General features: G+C 38.1%; 1 protein-coding gene across 8 annotated transcripts; it reads left to right on the top strand.

The window, feature by feature from the left end:
• Nucleotides 1-632: 632 nt before the first annotated feature.
• On the top strand, nt 633-8,310 carry LOC124117165. Of its 8 annotated transcripts, XM_048394124.1 has the most exons (14): nt 633-1,219; nt 1,473-1,545; nt 2,359-2,816; nt 3,142-3,180; nt 3,732-3,764; nt 4,007-4,048; nt 4,303-4,356; nt 4,739-4,768; nt 4,880-4,918; nt 5,453-5,514; nt 6,244-6,338; nt 6,622-6,706; nt 7,989-8,040; nt 8,209-8,310. In XM_048394124.1, the coding sequence occupies exons 3-12, from the start codon at nt 2,724-2,726 to the stop codon at nt 6,633-6,635; spliced, it is 501 nt and encodes a 166-aa protein (XP_048250081.1). In that variant the 5' UTR covers nt 633-1,219; nt 1,473-1,545; nt 2,359-2,723; the 3' UTR covers nt 6,636-6,706; nt 7,989-8,040; nt 8,209-8,310. The 8 variants fall into 8 exon arrangements, with proteins under 8 accessions (XP_048250081.1, XP_048250083.1, XP_048250084.1 ...); XM_048394128.1 differs by having other exon boundaries at nt 638-1,545; nt 2,766-2,816; XM_048394126.1 differs by lacking the exon at nt 4,007-4,048 and having other exon boundaries at nt 633-1,545.
• The last annotated feature ends 7,129 nt before the right edge of the window (nt 8,311-15,439 follow it).

The following is a 15,439-nucleotide window of genomic DNA, read 5'->3' as shown; positions in this document are numbered from 1 at the left end:
TAAGTGTTTCTTGGTTGGGAAAGGTGAGTTTGAAACCTCTGCAGCATTTGTTTATGTATTTGTATGTAATATTAGCTTGGTGTAGGCAGAGGGCAAACTTGTTTGTAGAGAAGGTGTCGTTAAGGGGTGTGGATGTAGTGGAAAATGCCAGTAGGATGTGTTTGGGTGTTGTAGTTGTTTGCGGGGGTGTTTGTTGTGAGCAGGATTTTTAGTTTGTTTGTTCTATTTCAGGGGGTGAGTGTGAGGGGCATTTTGTTTGTTTGGGTGATGGGTGTTTGTTTGCAGTTGAGGGTTGTTTGGCTTGGTTTGGTTTTGGGGGTTGTTGGATTATGATTTGTGGTTCAATGTGTTGGCGGGGAGGGGATTGATGTTGTGTAGTGTTTGGGTTGGGGGTGGGGGGGAGGGGGGATGTTCCTGACGGGGGTGGGGGGAGGATGAGATTTAGTTCTTCCAGGTCTAGACCAAAATCGAAGGGGACTGGGTTTGTACTGTGAGTTGGGGTAAGACCTGGAAAGTTTTTCTTGCTGTTAATGGGTGTAGTGAAGAGTGAGGTGGATTGTGGGGATGAGCGAGGAAGGGAGTCCATGATGGGTTTGTTTTGAAATGGGGGGTGGGGGTTTGGGGGCGTGTGTGTGTGTTGACAATCTGTGTACAGTGGGAGGGTAACACAGTAATAACACAATAGTATATAGAAAAGGGGAGTAAGAAAGCATGCAGTATTGGAAGGAGGGGATAAAGGTAGATATACTTAGCAGGAATAGAAAGGTTGGCGATTCGTGGATGAGGGCCAGTCGGTTTTCCAGACGGAGAGGCGAGTGGGTCTCCTAGCCCGGGGGGCCGGCTTGGCCGTGGAGCGATAGTGGCGTTCGCTGATGTGGTGTTTGAGTCTTTTAGTTCGAGATCCCTGTATTTGGAGAAGTTCGAGATCCCAGTTTGGGTAGGGTATTTGAGGAGGGTTAATGCACCGCAAAATAGCGTCCGACCATGCCGGAAGTAAACAAAAGCCTATGAATATATATGAACAACTGTCGGATTATAAAGTCTCACGTCGGTTCCTCCGTGCAACTTCATGCCTGACTTACATTCATATTGTTCTTTCAACACACTTACGCTTCTCCAAATTTAGAAAGAAGCTGTGTACACAGTGTTCTTGCTAGTTGCAATTACGCGTCCGGTTTGGCAGCAACTTCAAAGAGTGGACAAATGGTTGCTCCTTCAGGTAGCTATAATTACCCTCTCTATAATGCAATATCGTATTATCCATTTGTAATGAATGATAGTAACACTTGATTGGATTGGATTCAGTTAAATCTACATTTCTCAGGGTCTCTAACATCGAGATTTGAAATATCTTTCATGTAAATACATTCTTTGTCTTGTGACTTGTATATATTCGCATTCCTGAAAAGTCTGTGCACAATTGCACAAGCAACGTGGTCTCTTTCTGTGAAAAATAGCACTCTTTATTTCAGCCACAGCAAAAATCCCGAACCACGCGCAGTCAGCAATGTTACGTCTGGTTACCGTCTTGCAGTTACGATACAGGTAAGACGTCAAAATATTTATGAGAGAGAGAGAGAGAGAATTTGGAATACCCAAGCGATGCCTATTGTACGTGCTGTGCCGCCAGACTTCCTGCCAACAAGGCAATTAAATTTTCTCGGGTATTGTCACTTCATACGGTGATACATTGTCTCGCGAGTGGTCGAAGGGTATTGTTTATCAGCGCCACCTTTATCATGCCATGTGATCGTTTTGTTAATTACGCTGTATGTTACGGTTTCGCCGATCCTCAACTTTCATAGCCTCCAATAAAATTTATGTGATCATTATCTTTTCCTTATTCCGACTGAATTAACTAAATTATTACCCCCCCCCCACACACACACACACACACACACTCCAAAAGCAAATTCACTGTGGCTTGTTGACCACTACCAATTAACAGTTGTCAATTTAACAGTTCGCATCTAGTATGTTATTGTATATATTGAAAAATGTGAGCGTGCTACTATGGGGAGGGTTTAGGAAGGGTGTTGGTTCTTCACCTGGTCACTCATCAATCAGACTGTATACGGTATACTTCAATAATGATAAAATATCATTAGTGCCCCTGTACCCCAACTGGATATGTCATGCGAATTAATTTTCTTTTCGTCTGTCGATTCATATTTTGGAAAATCAAAGGGGAACCACTCCAGCTTATGCAGCACACACATTTGGGAAGGTGGCTTCAATCATTAGGCTTAATACTAATACTTCTTATCATGGCTTCACACTCGTTCCGAACTTTTTAAAGATCGGACACCAGGTTATGCTGTCGAAAAATTCAAGACATTTCTTTATTTTCTTGAGTAGAGACAGGCCTATCAGAAATTCGAACTTGAACAGCAGCGCCAAATATACATTCCGGCGCAGTGATCAGCTGGTGTCAGTGGTGATGACCAGCCTAGTCCTGTACCAGGCTGGCCGCATGGAGCTCTAGGTGGTTTGTGCATTATGTATATCATGACAAGTTCAGTCCCTCGTGTTATTTAATGCCACACTTGTCAATATTCAAGCCATTTGAAGACAGCTTGGTCCGGTGATTGTTGTTATGAGCAACAATTCATGCCACCATGCCATGACACTGTCAACATCGGTTGCTGTGGACCAATTCTAACCTGAAATTCCCCAGTTCAGTAGCATAAGAGCCCTATCTTCTCCTACAAAATAAGAGATATATGATAAGGACCTCTGTATTTGTTGCATTGTCTTGTTTACAGGTTTATGCATTCAGTGATGATGACCTGGACCTACAAGTGACCTTAGTTCAGGTGAGTTACAACAATTCATACTCAATGAAAATGAACCATGTCACCTAATATGAGGTAATACTTTTACTTTATGTTCGGGGCTTATCAGGGATAATTACTTAATTATTTCATCTTGGTCATGAGGCCATTAGCGGTGACATGATGACAACAGCAACCTACATGTCATGTACAGGCTCCTAATATTGGATTAGCAATGAAGCCCAGTTGCTGATTCTTTGAGTGGATAGTCTGAACTAGGCATTACATTTATCTTCAGAAAAAATGTCATTTATATGTAATGTACATTTTTCAACTGAATTAGTTTGACGTTGACATTATGTTGCAGGGGTTACTCCATGAGGAATCAGCACAGGAACGTCATGAGATTAGTAAAGCAGAAACAGAAACCCAGATAGCCCACCTGTACCTGTAAAGTTTGCATACTATTGTTACCGGGGGCACAGGTGGCCTATTCATCTATGGCGCCGCAATTCGCTGTACAGAGTTGCATCCCCTGGGCACACCCGAAACCTATGATTGTGGGTTCGAATCCTGTTTTGCCCCGGTTCTAGGTTTGTCAGCACCATACCAGTGATCGTGGGTTTCACCGAAGTGGTAAACGTCTGAGACCTGCATCACTTCGGGGTTTCCTCCCACATTAAGCTGACACGCCAGATATACATGTAACTGTAATACTGTTAAAAGCGGTGTTAAACTCACTCACTTCTTTATGACCGTATACTTAATCTTGCCATAGACTGAAAATGCCATAAGTTTATAAAGCTATTTTGACCCAATATTCAGCAGTTTTTTTTGTGCATGTATCTGCATATATTTAATGTGAAGTGAAGTGTGTTAACTGTTTGAGAAGTTCAACTGACTAGTGAGTAACATATTATGGAACCATTCACCCATATGATATGTTTCTTTTATTAGAATCTACCCGTCATGGAATGCCAGGATCTTCCAGTAAGTACTTTGTCAGATTTGATACTACTTTAACCTCATTTTACAGTGCATATTAAACATTGTGTGTACACATGGTTTGTTATTCTTAATTATACTAAAATATTAATACATGTATGTAACTGAAAGTTATTATGATCCACATGATCAAATAAGCTATTTTGAATACCTATAATAAGAAAAGTATGCAATTTATGTAACTTTATGTACCTACTAGCGTATCTTTTCGAAAAACTACTATTCAGGTGATACATTACAAAGGAAGAGCACCACAAAAGAGTAGAAAGGTAATTAAACTTTAATCATTTCATGAACAACATACCGGTATATCAAATGAATTACTATATTAGCTTGAAAAGTAATGTTATTGCTGTGATGGTCAGGCTCAGTGACTGCATGTCTTGAATATGTCTTTCAGACTTGAATATGAATACAGGCCGCAAATGTTGTTTTTGGTAATAGTTAATTTTTTGTAAGAGTGGTGTTTAAGTAACAATGATATCATTCATATGCATAAGGTATTTAATACTTTCTTTATCAGATTCCACATTCAAGTTCAAGGCTTAGAAGCATGAGGAAAACAGGATCTGAAAAGGTAAGTTAGGAAAGCTTTCCATATATGGATTGGATATATATGGACGGCTTAGTTTTGAATTAATGCTGTTTTCAAACATTCCTTTAACACTTAACCATATTAATAAATGGTTTCACACAAATAAATGCTCTCACTGCAATGTTCCTCAATCCATCTGTCAGTTATAAAACTTCCGTTTGTCATCTTCTCTGAACTAAGTGCCAGGTCATAGAAAAGGAATATCAATGTCAAATAAGGCACATGTCAGGCAGACTGATCAAGCACCTGATAGTTTCTTTTGGTGTGGACTACATTTAAGTACCAAAATTCTATAAAAAGGACCCATTTTAGGATCTTTTTATGACCTTTTATGCTTCTAATTAATCTGACCTATTATTTTCAGGCATCTAAGATTGTGCAAACTGAGAAAATGGTAAGTTAATATATATGTAACTGATTTATAGTTAATTGACTAAACCCTAATATGTTAAAAATGGTAGATAGTTCCTGATATATGTAAACCAATAGTTTGATTCTCTTTCAGGTTGAGACATACTTGCAAAGGAGGCGGCACAATAAAAAGGTGAGCAGATTGTAGAAATAAAGGGCAGTAACTGACAAGCTCATATGCTAGTGTATACATGTTTGTGGATTTCATGGGCCATGGACACTGTTGCTGTGCATGTCTATAACTGAAATTGATGACTCACCCTGATTATGATCCTTGGCAACATTACTATCCACATGGGTTTCATTCAGATGAGAGCTAATGATTCACTGTCTTATCAATATGATAACCACCACATTTCCTATAGCAAGATCAGTATTGTGAAAAACTGGAAATTAACACAGGCAAAGGCACAGGCACTGTGTTAATACAGTGTGGATTGTATTTGTGTATCTTTCTTCCCTTATTTGGCTTATTTGTCATACAGCATCTGGTATAAGATATGAATTATCAGTATCCAGTTCAGACAATCTGATATGCCCTTGCTTTAAATTGTTAAAATATAAATTGAAAACTTCAAAATAGAATAAACAGAAATGACTGAGTCCTCTTTATCCACTTAGTACCATGCTTTAATATAAACACACATAACACTGATTTTGTCCATAGATGTCCCCCTGCATATTCAATGTTGGCATGATTGTGGAGGCACTGGAGGAGGATGGCTTTTGGTATGTAATTACTGTTTGCATTGTTGAAGGAAATTTCATATATTGAATTGTTTTCATCACGTTTCACACAAGTATTTTTTTATGATTATGTTCAGATTGCAACGATTTGCTAAGATACTGATGGATCATGATCTTCCTTATGTATCAATATTTATTATTTCATATCAATTAATTGCTTTAACTCTCCTGACTGAAAATCAATTGTCTGTCCCCCTTTTTCATACTAGGCATTTCATCTGAACTTTTTAGCTCTTTGAAACAGAAACTTTGCTTGAAGGATCACACTTTTTGTGACTCTTGAAATTGCTCACAGAATTGCATTGCGGCAGTAGTGAAAATGACATTTGTGTTCATTACTGAACCATTTCTGCAGTTTATGCTAAAAAAACATAATGTCTTTTCTGTCTGATCTTTCCCATCTGTTACCCAGCTACAACCTATGCCAAGTAACTCCAGTTTTCATATCTTTTGAAACCTCTGGGTTTTAAGCTGACATTTTATGTGATGACATGCAGATTAACACATGTTAGATGCATCTGAGTTGTACAATTCTTATAATTTGATGTTCTCTTTGAAGTCCAGTTCATTTTCCATCTGCTAATAATAGATTCTGGGAAAATGTCAGCGGGGCAAAAGTTATTTACAGAACAGTGAAAATGGAAATTGATGTTATCCTTCATTTTCTGCCTAAATCATGATTTATTTTTTATCTTTATAAAACAAATACAGGTATAAAGCCAAAATATTATCGGTCCAAAAGGAGAAAGTGAACCTACATTGGACTGGCTACAACTTAGACGAGGGGCTATCAAAAACAAGATTAGGTTAGAGGGAAGCAGAATACAAAGATAGAGCATAAACATAATCAGTTATAAAAGTTTTCACACAGATTACAACATGATTAATGATTTTCTTACCATCAATAATTTCTCATAGCTTTTTATCTGAATTTTTACATTTATCTTCAGAGCTCATCACTATTTACATATTTGTATTGTCTAAAACTTTTCACTGTGACTTTTTTAAGCCTTCAAGAATTGGTAAACATGTAACAAGAATTAATGAACAGGTTACAAGAATTAATATATAATTATATATCTGATTTAGTTAAAGAAAGGTGATGAAGTAGAGGCCCCATGGCTGGTGCACAGAGCAGATAGGTACCCTGGTCATGTGGAGCGCATTGATGGAGGTAATTCTAAGAATATTTAAATAGCTTATACCCCTTCAATTGTACGTGTGCTAAGTGACCTTGGACTTTGAATATGCTATGATTCAAATTTATTAAGTCTTACATTGTTGATCCCTGGCCCCGTCATACCAAAAGACGTTAAAAGATGGTACTTGTTGTTACCCTGTCTCGCGCTCTGCATTAAGGAGCTAAAACAGGGACTGGTCAGCTTGGAGTCATGTTCTGTGTTTGAGTAGGGTATTCATGTTAAACTGCGGAATGGTATTTTAGTGGGCGAGCATCAGTCCGGACTAGTACAAGCAGCCACACACACACACACACACACACACACACACACACACACACACACACACACACACACACACACACACACACACACACACACACACACACACACACACACACACACACACACGTTACTTACTTACTTACTTCCTTCGGAGATTTAACGTGCGCTTTCCGACTGATGCGTATTTCGCACACGGCCCGGCCAGGCCATTTAATGTGTTTCTGAAAGGGGCGAAAGTGGTCTGTGCAACCCAAGAGGGGGGTTTAGGGGTTATAGAATATATAATTTGGGAATTTTGAGATTTGGAATAGATGCTGATGGGGTTGGGGAGGAGAACTAAGGGAGCTGGGTATGGTGGATGTTTGTTTGTTTATGTGATTTTGATTTGGTAGGTTATTGTGTTTTTAGATGCGTTTTATTAGTTCCGTTTTTATTAAGAATACGCCTAAGGCATTGAAATTTTCTAGTTTATTTTGTGGGTTTAGTATTGCTTCTAGAGTGAGAGTCTTGTTTAGATTGAGGGTGGTTTGTAATGCGGTTCGATGTGTTAGGTAGTGTGTGCATTGGATGAGTGCGTGTTCTGGGGTTTCTGGTTGTTTGCAGTGTGGGCAGTTACCTGAAGTGTGTTTTTTTATTTTTTTTAAGTGGTTATTTAGGTTGGTGTGTCCTGTTTGGAGTTTAGTGATTATTCTGTCGATTTTTTTTGATGGATGGAGAATTTTTGGTTTGGTAAGTGGTTTGCTGAGCACTTTTTTGATTTGGCTATTTGAGTTTAGATATAGGTTATGCCATTTTTGTGTGATTTTTTGCTTGTTTACACTTTTAATTTCTGATGCATGCACGTTGCTATATATGTGCAATAATCTTGGACGCGACGTTAAACCCAATTTCAACTCACCTCACCTCTCTTACATTGTTCATGTGGCTAAGGCATGTGGAATGTGTTTATTACTGAAATGAAAAGCATTTTAATGTTTTTTCATATCTTTTCAGAAAATGTGCACATAGGTTTCAATAACCAGACGGAAAAAAGAATTCAATTCAAGTATGTTGAGAAGAAAACTTAAGTAAAGCAGACTATTTACATTCATAGTACATCTTATGCCGTAGGCTCTATTGTAAACTCTAGGCTGCATATAGGCTGCAATTTATCTGATGCTATATTAGACAATATGGATCCACTCATCTATACAGCTATTTTCTTCTGTGACAGGACCCATCGCTGAAAACATCGCCTCACCCATGAGACATAGTGCAAAGTCGCCCTTGACATGTCTTGTAATATAGCATGTGAATAAATATTTTTTTGAAAGATCTCACGAAATTAGTTTTATTTTTTGTGCTTGTAATCATGTGAACTAAAAATGTTTGTTTTGGGGGAAAAGGTCATTTAAAGCAACTCCAGATTAAACTATCCAATGATTGAACCTTATTTCTCCTGAATTTAAACAATCCTGCTAAATATTACTGCAGAAAAAAAATGTGCTAGAAATTTCTGTAGAAAAAAAAAATTGTGCCAGAAATTTCTGAAGTAATGCATTTTCTGAGCCAATTTTTGAGCTTGTAATCATGTGTACACACTGGGACACACATTATTTGGATTCGTCTCCTCGAGATCTTTCCAATGATATAAAACATGTTTTTGTCGCTCGCTTCCTTCTGTTTGGTCAAGTTCGGACTCCTGGCCATTCCTAAGTTGTCCCGCCCTGCCTTATATGCATTTAGCTTTAACCTGTAGTCTAATAGTCTACCATACCGTGAGTCAGGGGCGTTGCTGAGTCCTTTTGCAAGTGTGCAGGCAACATTGATATAAATTGCGGAAACATTATGAGAGGATGGTGTGGGTCTCGTTTTGTTTTTAACACACACACACACACACACACACACACACACACACACACACACACACACACACACTGTTAAAAACAAAACGAGACCCACACCATCCTCTCATAATGTTTCCGCAATTTATATTTCCAATGTTGCCTGACTCACGGTATCTTAGACTATTATTTTTATGACAGGTTAAAGCTAAATGCATATATATAAGCTATTCCATGAAAGCTAGGGCTTTTGTGTGTGTGTGGTGTGTGTGTGTGTGTGTGCGCGGGACATTTCGGCAACATCCGAATAAAGACTCATCGAGCAAGCTCTTTTAGGCGGGCTATCAGTACATTAAAAATACAGAAAGGGCAACACTAATGTAGCCTGTATTGGCCAAATATAATGACTTAATGACACATCCATTTATGTCTTTAATACCTATTTTCAAAAAAGATCACGATAGCGCAATTTTAATGTGTGGGAAACAGAAGAAAATATTCTAAATGAGTGCAATACTCGTGTCCACAATATATTTGGCGTGTACTTGCTTGTGTTTCAACATTTTGTCATTTATATCGAGTAGGTCCTGTCGCCTGACTGTGGTTCAGTCAGAAGCCTGGCTTGTCAGTTTAATAAGATCTTTGTTCATATTCCGGTCGATGAGATTTAACTGTTTATCATGTGACACAGGACACATTATATCCCCAAATTTCCCTCCATTTTGTGGCAGATTCAGACAGACCGAACTGGATATCGCTGTAGACTTTGTACCCTAACCGTCCGTAAAAGCAAACAGCAACAGTAATTACTCCCCAGTACGAAAATATTTTCAAATGTCCCATATTACATTGATGCAGAGTATCAAAGTTCCCCGCCATATATGATGCCTCACAACTGCATAATTATGATGTTACTGAAAGGCATGAAGGAGCATGCTTATATTAACCACAAATAAGACAACGCTGTTGTGGATTTTTAAAAAATTATTTTAAGTATTGAGCAATACAGTTGATGGGGTGGGTCTATTTAACAGTTTTCTTGTTAAACGCGCACTCAGCATTATTCCAGCTATTTTACTGTGGACTGTACATAATCGAGTCTGGACTAGACAATCGATTCATTTGGAATATGATGTCATGCATCAACCAAATCAGCGAGCCTGACGACCCAACCCTGTTCGTCGCCTCTTACGGCAAGCATGGTTTGCTGAAGACCTAGTCTAATCTGGGTCTTTATTAAAATAATAGATCGAAGGAAATGGAAGCACTTTCTGGAACAAATGTAAACATGTGGAAATAGTATCAAAACTGCCAACTGCCTCATGGCCTTCGGTGTTAACGATGTGACCGCAGAGAGCTGTGCCTTAGTGCAACAGATGTTTGAGGTCAGTGTATGAGGGCCTCATTATTATAATTTGAACTAACAATGCAAAACTTGGAAATACCACCATTCCAAATGGAAATATGACCATTCCAAAATTTGTCAAGGTCATATTTCCAAGCTTGGATTTGTTTGGATTTGTTTGGATTTTTTTGGATATGTTTGGATTCAACATGTCATAATCATATCTGTTAAACGTTGTACAACTTTTGACCTTATGTGAGATTAGTAATGACATGAAAGTAAATAATTAAGAGTATTTTGGCGCTATTTACCACGAAAAGACCAAATTATGAGCAAATTTAACTAAAAGAATTTCTGTAATTTAAAGTGGCTACTCTTTATATTTAATTTCTTATCTTCCTTGTCTATAATCATATGACATTGACTATGGACTTTGAACAATTAAACAAATATTTTGTTTTCCCATACCGACTTACGGTTGTCGTAGAACAAAGACCGTTTCGAGAATAGAGGGAGTCATTATTATAATTTGAACTAATATACATATGTACATCATAGTACTAGGTATAAATGAATTTTGATAAGTGTTCGTACAAGAATATGAACTTCGAATTATCTCGGAATTATGCGCAACACATTGGTCTGGAACTATCTGACGGTAATTCAAAACAGGGAACAAGATTTCGTCAAATGATCATTGAGCCAGGAATGCAACGATTTAAATGCTGACAAAATGAATAAACATATCTGAAACAGAGTAGACTGTTCATGCGGACAATAATATGCTACGTCTATTGCCAATGAAGTTTATCACCCCATGTTATAGCATTTGTTTCATATAAAAGATAGAAGCCAAATAAATGGACAATTTGTTGTTATGAATTAGCTTTACCTCTGTGACATATCACGCAAATAAATGTGAATATGTTTATCAAATAATCAATTACAGTTATTAACCTAGTGTCCTTATTTATACACAATTTAATTACGTATTGGGGTACAATATATAATACACATATACACGGAATGATTTCTTATTTTGTCAATTTAATCATAACACAAATCATACAAATCAAAATGTGAAAGTAGTGACTAACTTTATGATCAAGGGTATAAATACTCAATTGTATCTATTAATCCTAATAGTATAACAATAAACCCTGTGTATATACTGAGCATATTTAGATACATCCGGATCTACGACCGCAGCCATATAATCAATCAAGGAAAGTATATTAGATTGAATTACAAATGCGCTATCACTTAAACAAAATTTTCCGTTATCCACGTAAGCCTAAACCTGGGAGAAATAAAGTTCTGTTCTGTTCGGAAGACGTCGTCATGCACAGGACCAAGGAGGGTCCATTCCAGTTTGGAATGAACGTTGGATTGCTTTGGAAAGATCGCTCATTCCAAACTTTCCAAAGCTTGGAAGGATCGATCTTTCCAGAAAATCCAAAATTGGAATGGCAACATTTCCAAACATATTTCCAACACAGGAAATGTTTGGAATTGCTTGGAATGGTTTGGAATTGTTTGGAAATATGGTTAGAAGGAACAAGTTAAAATATGTTTTATCAGTAATTTGAACAATAAAAAGACTATGAATTATTTATAGCGTTTAAACTATATATAATAAATAATACATTTATCTCAAACATTCACTACTTGTCTGTCTAGCGAGGGGCTTTTACAGTCGCATTCTCCCTAAGGTGAGAGAGAGACCCGCACTTGACTGACTGACTGATATAGAAGATTTAACGTGCGCTTTCCGACTGCAGCGTATTTCGCACACGGGCCTGGCCGGACCATTTAGTGTATTCCGAGAAGGGTGAAAGTGGTGTGTGCACCCAAAATTGGGGGTTTTTAGGGGTTGCTTATATTGAATTTTTGAAATTTTTAAATTTGGAATAAATGCCGAGGTGGGTGGAGGAGGGAACTAAAGGAGCCGGGTGAGGTGGGTGTTTGTATGTTTATTGGATTTTGGATTGGTAGATTAATTAGTTTTCAGATGCGCTTAATTAGGTCTGTTTTGATTAGGAATACGTCTAGGGCCTTGAAGTTTTCTAGTTTATTTTGAGGGTTTAGTATTTCATCTAGAGTAGGAACCGTATTTAGATTGAGGTTGGTTTGTAGTGTGGTTCTGTGTGTTTGGTAGTGGGTGCAGTGGATGAGTGCGTGTTCTGTGGTTTCGGGTTGTTTGCAGTGGGGGCAGTTGCCTGTAGTGTGTCTTTTAAGTTTTTTAGGTGGTTATTTAGGTTCATGTGTCCTGTTTGGAGTTTTGTAATTAATCTGTCAATTTGTTTAGAGGGGTGTAGGATATTAGGTTTGGCTAGTGGTTTTCTGAGCACTTTTTTGATTTGGCTATTTGAGTTTTGATATTGATTATGCCATTTTTTGGTTATTTTTTGTTTGTTTACACTTTTAATTTCTGATTTTGAGATGGGTAGGTTTAGGCATATTTCTGGTATTTTGAGAGATAATTTAGCTGCTTTATCGGCGCTTTCGTTGCCGTAAATTCCTACCTGGGCGGGGATCCACAAGAAGGTTATTTGTTTGCCTGCTTTTGTTAGGTCGTTGGAGCTTTTAAGTATTTGGTTTATTAATTTAGGGCGTTTTTGGGTATTTTTGTTTTGGAGGGCTTGTAGTCCACTAAGGGAGTCGGTGAGAATTAGGATTTTTGTTTTGTTTTTAGATTGTTGGTTATGCAGGGCTGAGGCCATGCCCATAAGTTCGGCCGTGAATATAGATTGGTTGTTAGGGAGTCGGTAAGATTGTGTGGATATAACTGGTTGTGTGGTATGGACTCCGAAGCCTGTGTGGTTGGAGATCGGGTCCGAAGATCCGTCAGTGTATATGTGACACCAATTTGGCCAATTTTCGTGTATGTATGCAAGTGTGGTGGTTTTAGCTATGTTTGGGTCGGTTTGTTTATTTATTTGGTTAGCTAGCGTTGTGTCTATTTGGGGTATTTTGAGTTTAGGGGTGAAGATATTTGATTTTTTGCAGTTTTGTTTAAGATTTTGAGTTTGGTGTTCATTGAGGTAGTTAGTTATTCTTTGGCATATTGGGGTTAGTAAGGGGTGTTTGCGAGCTAGAGCTTGGTTTCTTGGGCTAATGTTTTGGTTAAATAGGTTTTGGATGAGAGGGTTTGTTTGGGACGCGGCCCAGAAATTAAGGCTTAGATGTTCCCTGCGTAGAGTTTGTGGCATTTCTCCTGTAAGGGCCTGAAGTGAGGTGTAGGAGGTGCCATGTTGGGTGCGTGTAATTAGTTTAAGGGCTTGGTATTATATTGAGTCAAGTTTTTTAGATAGAGAGTTGTTTAGGGTATTGTATATGGCGCAGCCGAAGTCTAGTTTTGATCTAATTAGTGTTGTATATAGTGAGAGGAGGGTATCTTTGGAGGCTCCCCAGTTAGAGCCGGTGAGACATCTTAATGTGTTAAGGTCTTTGCTGCATCTAGTTTTTAGGTTTTGGACGTGAGCCTCCCAGGTGTGGTGTTGATCGAAAATAAGTCCTAAGAATTTGGTTTGTTTTTGGAATTTGATTGTTTGGTTGTTTAGCTGGAGGATTGGGTAGGCAGGTTTCATGTTTTTATGTTTGAATACTACTCCTGTTGTTTTATCTGAGTTAAGGGAGAAGCCCCATTTGTCTGCCCATTGTTGTATTTTATTTAGAGATTTTAATGCTTTTAGTGCGGATCCATAGGGCACCGTCATCCGCGAATTTTGAAGTGTTTAGTTTAGGGGATAAGCCCTCGAATAGATCATTTATCATTATATTGAAGAGGGTTGGGCTGAGGATGCTGCCCTAGGGAGTGCCATTTTCTAGAGGACACTGGTCCGATAGCGTATGGTCTATACCCACGGTAATTTTGCGATGAAGTTTATTATTTGGCCTTTTAGTCCTATTTTTTTTAGTTTTTGTATTAGCCCGTGGTGCCATACCATATCGAAAGCTTTAGAGAAGTCGAGGAATATGCCTATGGTGTATTGCTTGTTTAGCTGTCCTGTTTTTATATCCTGTTCTAGTCGGGCAAGGTTATCGAGAGTTGATCGGCCAGGAGTGAAGCCGCTTTGGTCGGGGTTTATGATGTTGTTTTGGTCTAGGTAGTGCTGTAGCCTATTTTTAGTCATAAGTTCCATTATTTTGCAGAGATTTGAGGTTAGGGAGATGGGCCTATAGGAGTTTGCCCGATCTGCTGGTTTATTTGGTTTAGGTATTGGGATTACTAGAGCTTCCTTCCATGAGGATGGGACCTGTCAGTTTAGGTAGACTAGGTTGTATAGTTTAAGTAAAGTTTGGAGTAGGTTGGTAGGTAAGTGTTTGATTATTTGGTAAGAGGTGAGGTCTAGGCCAGGGGCTGTTCCATTTTTTCTATTGTTAAGTATGTGATTTAGTTCTTCTATGGTGTAAGGTTGATTTATTTCTAGGTTGTCTTGTCTGTTTTCTTTGGAGAATTTGGTTTCTTTATTTAGTTTATCTTGGAATTTCTTACTGAAGTTACTGTTGCTACTAACTTTAGAGAAGTGTTTGGCTAGGTTGTTGGCCTTTTGGGTGGGGTTAGTTGAGTTGTTTATATTGGGGCTTTTTTTGTGCCGTTTGATGCCTCGGATGGCGTGAATTTTGCGCCACACCTTCCTACCCGCACTTGACTCGACAAGACACTTATAGGTCTCAAGATTACGTATTCGGCTGGATGGCAGCTGCCATTTAATTACAAAACAGACAGTCGTCTAGACGGCTCACATGTAAGTGCGCCGACATGTGCCAAGATCATAAAATGGACAATCTTTGGTAACATCTAATTTATTGTTGTCTCACGCCAGAGCTGTCGATAATTCTGTTCATTGAACAATTGGAATTCAGGAAGTTATCAATAATTGTTTTACTTAACATAAGATAAGATAAGTTGTTTACAACATAATATTATGATGTCAGGACGTACTGTAGTCAAAACCATATATTTTAAAATCAATTTAATGACAGACTATGATTTCCAAGTCCCGATTATCAAATCAATGAGGTATCAGTTTCACCACATGTGCACAGACCGCCTATACTTATATATATATTTTTCATAACTATTCTCCAGTTAAAGTCCTATCCTCTTATCAAAACATCTGTGAGAGTGATCATCATTAACGAAACTCATTCTCATCAAAGAATACAGAACAAATGAAGAATCAGATGCATACATTTATTGCCATGCTTCATTCATCACGAAGTAGATTTACATACATTTGTGAATAGCACTTAAACTGTGATAATGAATT

This window comes from Haliotis rufescens, unplaced genomic scaffold (genome assembly GCF_023055435.1).
Source record: "Haliotis rufescens isolate VD_foot unplaced genomic scaffold, xgHalRufe1.0.p SCAF_13, whole genome shotgun sequence".
Taxonomy (NCBI): Eukaryota; Metazoa; Mollusca; class Gastropoda; order Lepetellida; family Haliotidae; genus Haliotis; species Haliotis rufescens.
The sequence above is the reverse complement of the archived record's forward strand: the minus strand, read 5'-3'. Positions and strand labels throughout refer to the sequence as shown.